The sequence below is a fragment of the Phocoena phocoena genome, chromosome 4 (assembly GCF_963924675.1).
Source record: "Phocoena phocoena chromosome 4, mPhoPho1.1, whole genome shotgun sequence".
Classification (NCBI taxonomy): Eukaryota; Metazoa; Chordata; class Mammalia; order Artiodactyla; family Phocoenidae; genus Phocoena; species Phocoena phocoena.
The window spans coordinates 41653989-41666792 of record NC_089222.1 but is presented as its reverse complement, the minus strand read 5'-3'; the positions used below and the strand labels follow the sequence as shown (position 1 = coordinate 41666792).

Here is a 12804-nt window from a genome sequence, read left to right as displayed (position 1 = left end):
AATTCTTCCCAATCATCTCCTTCCCTTTTATTACCCCTTGGATCTACCATTTTGGACTTTACAAAGTCTAAAGTTGAAACTTAGAATAAGTTAACATAAACATTGTTAATCATAGAGGGTAGATGACATAGTGCTGTTGGTTCAGTACTATAGTTTACCTGTATAATAGGTCTGGAAACCAGATTGCTACTTATTTTACTCTTATAGAGAAAATGCATTTAGAATTCCCAAACGTGCAGAGGCAGTTTGGAAGCCCAATATATTCATAAATTAAGGACTTTTTATACATCAGAAATCACCAGATGGCCCGTGGGCTGAATCTGCCCCACTAGCATGGTGCAGGCCCAACATTAAAAATTAGGATATTTTACATACATATTTGGATTTCTGGTGTCTTGAAAAATTGGAAGAACTGGCAACATTAAGTCTGCTTTCCAGAACAAATACAGTCAGCTGGAGTTCAGTAGTGGCTGCTCCATTTTTAGTTGGATTTTAAGCTTCTCTTATTTTTCTTGCACTCTACATACTTCACTCATTTATATTACATGGTAGGACACAACATAAATCTCTGAAGGGATTTGAGTTTGCAACTCATATTTTCAATAATAGTGATCATAAAATTTTGATTGTTAGTATGTGCCTTGCAGGGAGCACTTACATCTTTTTAAGTATTAATTTTTAATAGATACTACATTCACATGGTTCAGAATTTAAAGCATAAAGAAGGATATAAAGTTATCTATTAAATACTACCCATGTCTCTCGTATTACCCCTGTCTTCCAGCCACCCAGCAAACATTCCCAGAGGCAACTGGTGTTACCATTTTCTTGTGTAGGAAATTTGGTTTTATATGTTCTTTTTTTTCCCTTTTATAAACAAGTGGTTGCATATTGTATCTACTATAATATGCTCCTTGCTTTTTTTCACTTGAATTGTGAACTGTCTTGGAGGTGGTTTCATATCAGTGAATTAAAATCTTCTTCAAGTTGTTTTCCAAAGTGAATATACCATTTTACATTCCCAGTAGAAATATATGAAGGTTCCAGTTTCTTCAAATCTTCAACACTTGTTACTGTCTTTTTTATTACAATCATCCTAGTGACTGTAAAGTGGTATCTCACTGTAGTTTTGGTTTGCATTTCCCTGATGAATAATAATATTGAGCCTCTTTTCATGTGCTTTTTGGCCATTTGTAGGTCTTCTTTGGAGAAATATCTGTTAAAATCCTTTGCATATTTTTTAATTGGGTTGTCTTTTTATTGTTGAGTTGTAAGAGTTCTTTATATATATTCTGGTCAATAGACTCTTATTGGATATATGATTTGCAACTTGGATACGCAACTTCCCAATTCTGTGGGTTTCCTTTTCATTTTCTTGATGATAGCTTTTGAAGCACAAAAGTTTTGATGAAATTCAGTTTATCTATTTTTTTCTTTGATTGTTTTCTACTTTTGGTGTTATATCTAAGAAACTATTGCCTAATCCAAAGTCATGGAGACTTACATCTATATTTTCTTCTAAGAGTTTTATAGTTTTAGTGCTTACGCTAAATGTATGATCTCTTTTTGGTCTATGATCGATTTTGAGTTAGTTTTTGTTTATGGTATTTATTTTGGAGAGGGATGGGTGGTGCTCTTTTTAATTTTTTCTTCCTCTCAAATAGATGGATAAATAGGATTTTCTTAAAAGCTAAAGTACATATTATGTCTTATAAGATAGGTAATTTTATTATGTATTCATTGGATCATGTAATGGTATTTTACATCAACATTCCAAATAGCTGTAATTTCCTTAACATCAAATGGCTGTGAAACTGCTGATCATTTTTATCCTATTTGAATCTTATTCTTCTCACTCAAGGTTTATGTTAATTATGAGATTAATGAACAAAACTAAATTAGGTAGATTTTATTTTAGTTAACTTACTGGTATTTCAACTGAATAATCTAATATCTTTTCCTAGATTAAGAATTATAAATTCACTATAGAACTATGCTTTTAATTTTTGAATTTTTAAAAATTAATTCATTTTTGGTTGTGTTGGGTCTTTGTTGCTACACACGGGCTTTCTCTAGTTGCAGGGTGTGGAGGCTACTCTTTGTTGTGGTGTGCAGGCTTCTCATTGTGGTGGCTTCTCTTGTTGTGGATCACGGGCTCTAGGCACGTGGGCTTCAGTAGTTGTGGCACATGGACCCAGTAGTTGTGGCCCGCGGGCTCTAGAGTGCAGGCTCAATAGTTGTGGTGCATGACCTTTGTTGCTCCACAGCATGTGGGATCTTCCTGGACCAGGGCTCAAACCCGTGTCCCCGGCATTGGCAGGCGGATTCTTAACCACTGTGCCACTAGCGAAGTCCCTAATTTTTGAATTTTTGATCATTGTTGCCACCCACACTTTCCTAATAAGGCATAGATAGACTTCGCCTGTTTTATCTCTGGGAAAAATCATTAGAGAAGTTAAGTTATAATCACATTAACCCTGAAAGAAAAATCCCTAGTTATTTATAAGGTTTGATATATTATAGGCTACAAGTTTCAAGGGTGATTATAAATCTGACCTACTGAGAGCTAAATGCTAAAGGTTCAAGTAAAAAGACCAAGGGAGGTAGAGATCGGGGACTCTTGGCTTCTTTGAGGAGAAAAACTGTAAATTTTGGCACAAAAATGAAATAACGTAAGCCTGAATTACTGTAAGACTCAGAATTATGTAAACAATGTTGAAAGCATCCTGTGATTTTTACTACATGTTTATGTTAATTGTACTTTTTCCTTGATGAGTAGAAAAATTCCCAAATTCATTTCTTGATGATTGGAGGCAGATATAAAGATAGAAAAGTCATGGTCATCACCTTCTCTTCCAATACAGAAAAAGCATTAATCTTGCTTTTTTTTGGGGGGTGGGGTGGGGCAGGGGGTGGAATTTGACTTTGTTTAAAAACTATTCTTACTGGTGCCTATCAGGAATTATTTTTCCTTATTAGAGAAAAATAATGTGTAAGCCGAGGATAATTATAATGAAGCCCTATCTTGTGTTACATTGTATATTTTAATTATAGGTTAAAATTGAAGACAGTAATACTGCAAACCTTTAAGGACATTTCCCTTATAATATATTCAAATAGAAGAAGGAGATGACAAAACATGGAACCTGTTTATAATGAATTTGGTAAAGGAAATATAAATAACTGTAACACAAGGCAGAATGTACTCGTTTCTTTAAGGCATTGTGGGAGGACAGGAAAGCAGAAATGAATGCTTTGTGGGGAGAGAAAGTATCAGAAAGGCTTCCTGGCAAATACTGCAGCATCTTTTAATTAGGCTTCGAAGGATAAAGAAATTAGGTAGGATAAATAAATGAGCTTGTTGGCAATGAAGTGGAGCTATGGAAGAAATTAGATGATCAGAGGCACAGAGGCAGAATGGCGTGAGGCGTGGAAGTCAGGTGAGCAACCCCCTTGGGCCAGAGTGTAGGCTCTGTGAGGGATGGTACTGCCAGAGGGACCAAGACACTGATATTCGCAGATGCTAAATGAAGGGGGTTGGAGTTTATTCTATAAGCATATAAAATCTTTAAAAAAAATGAGCAGGAGGGAAGAGATAAAGTCTGCCTTTTTAGGAAGATTACCTTAGCAGTAATATGTAGGATAAATTAGAAGAGATAGAGGTTAAATTGGGGTCGCTGGTATGGAGGTTACTGAAATGTTTTATGCTATTGTGCAGTAAGACTTGAACAGAGTCAGTGATGAGGGTAGTTGAAAAAAGTGAATAGTTCTCAGTGGCCAAGAGGAATGGATAATCCTGTAAGAGGTGAAGAATTCAGAGGAAGAAGTGAGGGGATATGTGTGGAGGGATGATATATGAACATGTAGAGTTTGAAGTTCTGGCATGTCTTTGGGGCAAGTGGAAATGTGTTAGAGCTCAGAGGTAAAGGCTGAAATATTATTGTGTGTCAGTTACAGAAAGGTGAAAGGTAAAGCTATGGAGGAAGTTGAGATCCCCAAGGGAGAGGTGACTGAGGCTAGAAACTAAAGAAACAAATGCCTTCATTTCAGCTTTTTTCTCTGTATTGACCCAGTGGCATACACAACCAAAAAGTTGTTTTTTTGAGGAATAAATCCCACTCGATATTACTTATTTAATACATGTCCCTACAAATAGAATGAAAGGGAAATAATTCTTTGTTTTTGAATTCTTAATGATTTGACAACCAAAATACTTGAGTGTCTACTCCCATGCACAACACAATAACAAATGGTTGCTTATTGCATTACAAAGTAGTAGTGGTAGTAGCTAACAGGTCGTGCTTATAGAGTGCCAAACTCTGCTCTAAGTTCTTTACTTATACTCACAAGGTGTAGACCTATACTGCACTCAAGGCAAAGGTAGCTAATGCTTCATTGTAATAGTGAGAGTTTGTTTCAAAATCATTCTTAAAAGCATGCAAAAACAACATTTTTTAGGGGATACCTTTTAGTATGAATGTGAAAAACATGGTATATTTGACCATGTACTTCCTTAAAACAATTGAAATACATTTTTGTCTCCTTTTCTGTGGTTTAAAATGCCTTCAACAAGTTGAAAGAATTTAGATAATTTGTTTTACAGAGAGATAAGGGTCTGACATTTAACACAACCCCAGGTGCATGTGGTTTCTTAAAAAATGTCAAAAAGGTCACATGATCTTAGTGTACAAAGTCAGAAAAACAAGATCTTTTTGAGTGTCTTAACTGAAATGGAGCATAAATGAAAATTCCCAATATAAAAAACAAGAAATTAATTATTATAAAACTACTTTTGTTTTTTGTCCATTTTTGTTAATAAAGAAATTAATAACATCTTATCATATAATTTGCTAAACTTTTTGTTGTAAAGTTTTTTAACCTGAAGGCTATATTATTATTTCCATACTGACTTTGCAAAGTGAAGTGTAGCATTGGGAGTAATTCAGTGCTTTAATAAATACGTTTTTTAAAAACATTTTAAATATTAAAGATTTGTTTCAAATGCTAGTGAGATGAATTTTTTATAATAGAAATCATTTTCTCTGTGAAGCTAATTCATCCACTTTCAATATCGCCTTCTCCAGAACCACCCAAATCAGAAGTTGTATAGCGATAAAAATATATATACAGGAGTTTCACACTTAACATTTTATTATAAATATAAAGAATGAATATAAGGAAGAGTTTTCTTAGTTCTTGATGTTATATTCATTTATTTATTCATTCATTCATTTATTGATTGATTGATTATTTTTGGCTGCATTGGGTCTTCATTGCTGTGCAGGCTTTCTCTAGTTGTGGTGAGTGGGGGCTACTCTTCGTTGTGGTGCATGGGCTTCTCATTGCGGTGGCTTCTCTTGTTGTGGAGCATGGGCTCTAGGTGTGCGGGCCTCAGTAGTTGTGGTGTGCGGGCTCAGTAGTTGTGACTTACGGGCTCTAGAGCGCAGGCTCAGTAGTTGTGACGTATGGGCTTATTTGCTCCGCGGCATGTGGGATCTTCCCGGACCAGGGTTCGAATCTGTGTCCCCTGCACTGGCAGGTGGATTCTTAACCACTGCACCACCAGGGAAGTCCGTTATATTCATTTTGAATATTGGTGGTTAGGAAGCTGGAACTTCTTTAGCTATTGATCTTATTTAGGATTGCTTATTTATCATAAGTAACTCTATATTTGTTTTTTGATTGAAGGAATGTGGTTAAAAACCACATGCTGTAACAAAAGAATTACTTAAATTTTCCTCTATAAGCCTATTTCGTTTTATTCTATAAATTACTATACCTGTTTCTTTAACAGCATTATTATTTAAAAAATTGTTTTATAAGCAGGAAATGAATAATCTCCATGTCCTAACAGGAGAGATAAGTATTCTGAAGATTTATAAGGTTTATAAACAAGGAAATGGTGACACAGTTGACTTAATGGGGCCACAAATTCAATGTGAAAGAGGACATAAGAGTCCCTAACTCCTCATCCTATACCCCAAACCATGCCTTTTACCACAACTAAAGGACTAGAGTCACATCCTGTATAACTCAATGGGAGCTGTGTTTACTGAATTATTTCCTTGGGGGTAGATGTTTGTCATAGTTTTGTATACACTCAGGAAAGTGTTATTTTACTGAGTGTATTCATGAAGATTTGATAGTCTATAATTAAAATACATAAATTTACTTTTTTTGCACAATACTTACAACTATAATAATGGAAATAAAGAAGGCACCTATAATTCTACCACTGTATCAAGTAAGCTTTCCTCTATTATTCCCTTACTGTCCTCACCAAGAATCATGTTTGGAATATCTGAAATTTTGATTTACATTTTCTGGGGAGTTTATTAGACTTGAACTCTGTTCATTTGGAGATTTACTTTGAAGCCCAGGTCAGCTCCTGGCTACTCCCAGAGAATGTTTCAAGAGAATATACTTACTAAGTTTAGAAGAAGTACCCTCTGAGGTCAGCCATCTCATTGCTCATCTGTAGGTTCCTCTGATACAGGACAATCCTAGATGTCACCGACTGAACAGGATGTTTAGACCCAATATAATATCTAACCTACACCATGAAAGGAATGCTTCAGGAGTTTTTTGGACTAGGTGTAAATCAGACTTTCTAAGTCCTGTAAACCATTGAGACTTGCTCACAGTTGAATTACGTTCTGGTTGGGAAAAAAATGGCACTAAAGGAGTAGGGTGCCACTTAAACACAGCATTTATCTTTCTGAAATTTACTCCCTGTTGATTACTGATTACTCCCTGTTGATTAGCATCAGTTGGGTTTTCCATTTAAATAAACATCTTACTGATTGCTTGTAAATCCTCAGATTCAGATTTCATTTTACTGAGAATGTAAATTACTGAAAGATTTATTCAATCATTCACATAAAGTCAACTGCTACAATAGTCTGACTTAGGAATCCTAGACAATTTTTAAAAGCTTTGTTTTATAAATATAAATAGGTTAATATTTCATAGATTAATTATATAAACTTGCTTCACTTCCCTAATGAACAGGTTCTAATGAATAGGTAACTGGGTCAGACAGTGGAGCACAGATAATTTAATGCTCTCAATTGATATGATATTCATTATTTATTTAAAAAAATAATTTGTTTTAAATTTTCCCCATTTTTATTGAAGTATAATTCATGTACAGTGAAGTGACAGCTCTTTTTTAAAAAATAAATTTACTTATTTTATTTTTGGCTGCATTGGATCTTAGTTGCAGCATGCAGGATCTTTTTTTATTTGCGGCATGCAGACTTCTTAGTTGCGGCATGAGTGCGGGATCTAGTTACCCAACCAGGGATCAAACTCGGGCCCCCCGCATTGGGAGCACGGAGTCTTACCCACTGGACCACCAGGGAGGTCCCCAGAATAATGTCTCTTAAGAAGCCAACAAAGAAATATTCTCCAGACCAATGATAATAAAGAAGTCCAAATTTAGTTGAGGTGTACCTTTTTACCAGTTGGTTCTCAGGAGAGTTGGCTTAGTCAACCACAAACTGAAGGCGCAAAAGCAAAAGTCGAATGTTGCCGCTGGAGCACACTGCTAGGGCACGAAGACTCAAGTGTTGACCCGGTGAATGATCTTGGTGGGGCCGCTGCAGTGTTTTCACTGTTGCTGGTAAAGGGTCTTACCCTTGCAGGAAGCTAATGCCCCAGGGTCTTCAGAGACCTATTTTGATGGACAGAGTCGCCTTGCTGAGGCCAGACATTCTCAGATAGTCCTCAGGATTCTGGATATTTATAGTCTAAATGTCCCCTCGCCATAGTTGCTTATTCATTTGTTCTTATTGATCAGCCGCCAGTGGTGCCCCTCAGCAGCTGAGCTACAGAGCGCTTCATCTGCAGCCTCAGATGTCCATGATGATCTCCTGACACAACACCTTCACTCTTATAGCAAAACAGCTTTCCTTATAAAAACAACTTCTTTCTTAGATCAAAACAACTTCATTTTTTCATGAACGAGTGGATTTGAAATCATATCAAACCACTACACAAGAGTTGTTGATGATGGGAAATGATAAATCATGACTTTTCTGATACCTTTTTATATCTTAACATAATGAAGTATATTTATTTTACGTTTTTCCATAGCACACTCTCGAAGTCCTAAAAGCTCCGTATTTTCTCAGCAAGGTCAAAATTAGTAAAAAATATAGTTTATCAGTTGCTCACAGTAGATTTTCAACAGTCAATCTTAACCTGGTCTATGTTTCAGTATCAGGCTTATACTGCAGTTTGGATGGGCCATTGAATGAGGAAATGAAATGACACCCCAAATTGCTTTTTTGATTTTCCTAACAATCTCCCTTTTATAAAGCGTAATAATTTAAGTTTATCAGGTTTTTTTTCTTTTTCTTTTTACAGGAACACCAGTGTATTCAGTAGCATGGGGCCCTGATTCGGAAAAGGTTCTTTACACAGCAGGCAAACAGCTGATCATTAAACCTCTTCAACCAAATGCTAAAGTTTTACAGGTACTTCTCAGGCATTTGTAAATGGTTATTGGGGTCTGCCAGACTGCTAAGTGAGAGGTCACTTTCTTAGGAGTCCCTTTTTTCTGGGTGGTCTTGTTATAGTTGAAGCTCTTAAGTGTGTGGTTTTATCGGCCTTTGTTACAGAACAGGGGATATCTGGTTATGTTTCCAACGAGGTTCACTTCCCCCTTTTCCCAACTCACATTATACCAGTAAGTCATAAATGTGTTCTGAGTTACTAAATTATCACATGATTTGGCATAATAGCCATCTTTAAATTTAACAGAGTCAACCTAACATGTATAGATTTGAGACAAAACAGGACTAAATCATAAAACTTTAAGAGGTTGTTTAGACTGTATTTTTTATCATCACCTCTAGCGTCTTCCTCCTCATTGTTTGTTCAGTACCCTTGAGCTTTCTCTAAGACCCTAGAATTCTTTTAGTATTTTTAGAGTGGAGGGGGTGTCAATGTAATGTTTAGAACAATTGGGTATATATAATTTTACCAATTATAGGGAAGCAAAACAATAGTGGCAGTTAAGACAGGTCAGGGGAGGACAAATAAATGAAAAACCTTTAAGCCTATATCCAGGATTTTGATGTTTGATTTCAGTGCAAAGAGGCAGAATCATTTTCTTCATATTTTGATAATGACACAGTGTAGTGTGGGTAATAAGATTACAGGCTTTGGAGTTAGTCACCTGGGTTCAAATGTTCACTTACTTATATGTGACTTTAGGCAAGTTATAAAATGTCTTAGAGCCTCAGTGTTCTCATCTCTTAGATGTGATGCTAATACCTACTTGATAGGAATGTTGTGAGGATTAAATGAGTTAAATTGCAAAGTGCATGGGACAGTGCATATAATCAAAATATTGAGTGCACACAATGAAGAGTAGTTGTTGTTGATATTGCGGTGTTATTCTATCATCTCTACCTTTTAGTCAGCCCTTAATAAATTAGAGCCATGGAGGCCAGTTAAAAGGTATAGAATGACCACGTCCTGGGTAAGGGATTTGGTGCTGGAGATTGACTGGCTACAGCAGGTATAAAAAGTGTTTTAAGAAGAAGCATTAGGTTTAACAGTGAGTAGATGTAGAATTTGGAGAGTAAGGATATAGAAATGGCTTTGAGATTCCATATTAATCACTTCTATGTAGATTATGCTATACATATTCCACACAGTCATCATGCATTTACATTTTTACTACATGCAGAACACTCTGCTAAGAACTGTGGAACAACAGAAAGAGAAGAATTTGGGGAAAAGTAATAAGCTAGGAAAGAGGACTGGCTCTGACTGCCTTTAGTCAAAGTCCTTCTAATACCACTTATATTCTGAAAAGGTGCTTTGAAATCATACAGCAAAAGCAGGCCAGATGAATCTTTTAGTTTATAGTTATGTGATTTGTTAAGAAACCTGTAATTAGGCATATGTAAGTGAAACTCAGGAAGATGCTTAAATCACCATTGATAAATTATCGTTTTGTGGCTCGGTAAAACCTTTGGCCCAGGAGGTAGTGGAGGGAAAGAAAAGTATCCATTGCCAAAATTCAGCTAGAGTGGAGAAGGGGTTAAAGTATAATTAGTAACTTCGTGCAAATCTTCTATTCTTTTTGGAAAACTAAAGCTGCAGCAATTCTCCTTGGGCATAAACACATACTCAAATTTGGATTATTCACAAAAAAGAATGCTTATTTAATTCTTGCTTGTAGAATACAGTTCAAAAGTATATATTTCATTTCCCTTAAGAGCTTTAGGGACTCTTCTAGAGACCTAGAACTTGGTTTCAGAGTGAGGAGACTTCTGTTTATTTAGTCATTCAGTGGGAATGTAGTGCATACTTACTATATCCTAGGCGCTATGCTGGGGTGTAAGGTATTAAAAGTGAAACAGAACATAGTTCCTGCCTTCTGTGAGGACCTCACGATTCAAAGGAATTTTACAAAATGCCTAATACATTAAGAAATAATTGAAAAATGTCTATGCATTATATGTAATATGTGAATATATGTAATATATAATTGATATTCTAAATTATAGTATAAGGAAAATTTAAACCATATTTTGTTCCTAACTTTTGAATATGGAAAATTTTATTTTTGTAGTTTTAAAATGAAACTCTTGAGAATCTCTGCACGTGTATATCTCTATATATATTTTGTTATTTTTGTCTTTGCAGTTTATTTTAGGACATTGGATTAATTTAGCAGTAAATTGTGAAAATTATTGCTTTATCAAAACATTTTGTTTTTTTTTTTTGTTTGGTTTTTTTTTTTGCGGTACGCGGGCCTCTCACTGTTGTGGCCTCTCCCGTTGCGGAGCACAGGCTCCGGACACGCAGGCTTAGTGGCCATGGCTCACGGGCTCAGCCGCTCCGCGGCATGTGGGATCTATCCAGACCGGGGCACGAACCCGTGTCCCCTGCATCGGCAGGTGGACTCTCAACCACTGCGCCACCAGGGAAGCCCAAAACATTTGTTTTTGACAGAGTGTATTTTTATGTATCTTGAATAAAACAAGCTATGAATTATTGCTTATTCTTAGGGCTTATTTGACCCTAATTTGATGTTTTTTTCTGTATACATTAAGAATAATAGATTTTCCTGGGAAGGCTCTGTAGAGAGAAAACCCTTAAAATCAGTCACTCTTTGAAACAAAGTTAGTTGGTTCAGACATTAAAATGTACCTTATAGTCTTCAAGAAAAATTAATTCTTTTTCAGTTATATTATTCTGCTTAAACCTAGTGAAAGATTAATGGCTTTTAATTATGTGTGTGGTTAATAGCTAAATGAGCACATAAATTATATTTAAGATCAAGAAGACATCCACGCTTAATTTCTAGATCGCCAATTTTTGGGTGACTTAGATATATACACAAATATGTATGCATTCTATATATGTGTAGAGTATATATCTGTGGGAAACCTTTTGTTATATGGTAAATGCGGCAGAATTTTCTCAGAGTAGTTAGTGACTACTCCAGGGACATGCAGGTAAAGAGAATGAAGCTTAGGGGAATGTACAGAAGAGAATGAAGAGAGTACTAAAGAGGATGTGCATGTAGTCGAAGTTTTTTTAAAAAATAAAAGAATTAGTAAACAAGAATGAAGGCAGTATCAGTAATGGGATCAACTGTGCAAAGGGAGCAAAATTTGGATTCAAGTAAGTTTTGGAGTACATAACATATTCATTCCATTATTATCACACAGATGTCAAGCTTGGAATAGTTCAACAGCAAGTGATTTTCCATCTGGAGTCCAGGCAATTGAGGAAATTAATAAGGATGTGAGTTATATAGTGGATGTCATAGTGCAAGGTGCTTTTCATTAGTTTAAATTGGAAATGAAACCAGCATAATGGTTATGAAAGGAAGATAGGAGTCTTCTCCAAGAAGAGGACAAAAGAATCATTAGAAAGAGGCAAAATGCCTTTTCTTATTTAAAAAACTTTTCAGTGCTCTTGAAGTTACAATAAATATCTTATTTTTTTCTCATAGTGGAAAGCTCATGATGGCATTATTTTAAAAGTAGACTGGAACTCAGTCAATGATTTAATTTTATCTGCTGGCGAAGACTGTAAATATAAGGTATGTAATGTTTGAATAATGTTTGAATTTATCACCTGGTTGAAAGAATCGAATTTCGGTGAAAAGTATTTAGCATATAAGAGTATTCTTTTAGTCCTTCTCTTTAGCCATATCTTTTAACTCTAATAATTTAGCAAATTGTTATTTTATAATTCTCAGTGGCATTTTGAAGTGTTGCCTTTCTAATTTGGCCTATTTCATTGACCTATAGAATTTTCTTTTAATTTACCATTTTAACCATTAAAAAAAAATATTTATTTGGTCACGCGGGGTCTTAGTTGTGGCAGGCAGGCTCCTTAGTTGCGGCACACATGTGGTATCTAGTTCCCTGACCAGGGATCAAACCCGGGCCCCCTGTATTGAGTGCGTGCAGTCTTATCCACTGCACCACTAGGGAAGTCCCTGACCTATAGAATTTGATTTAATGAGTAGCAACATGAAAACAACTCCTAGTTTTAGTGACTCTTTAAATCAATTTAAGTTTTTTTTTTTTTTTTGCGGTACGCGGGCCTCTCACTGTTGTGGCTTCTCCTGTTGTGGAGCACAGGCTCCAGACCCGGAGGCTCAGCGGCAATGGCTCACAGGCCCAGCTGCTCCGCGGCATGTGGGATCCTCCCGGACCGGGGCATGAACCCGTGTCCCCTGCATCGGCAGGCGGACTCTCAACCACTGCGCCACCAGGGAAGCCCTAAAATGGGTAGTTTTTATGATTAATTAAAGAGTTAGTAAAA

The 12804-nt window shown here is 36.0% G+C and overlaps 1 protein-coding gene across 1 annotated transcript in view; it reads left to right on the top strand.

Moving 5' to 3' along the window:
* Positions 1–12804, top strand: part of IFT80 (intraflagellar transport 80) — a 95006-nt gene that overhangs the window by 15479 nt on the left and 66723 nt on the right. Inside the window, exons 5-6 of the mRNA XM_065876747.1 lie at positions 8371–8480; positions 11984–12073. Of these exons, the coding sequence (XP_065732819.1) occupies positions 8371–8480; positions 11984–12073 (200 nt within the window). The remainder of the gene's footprint in view (positions 1–8370; positions 8481–11983; positions 12074–12804) is intronic.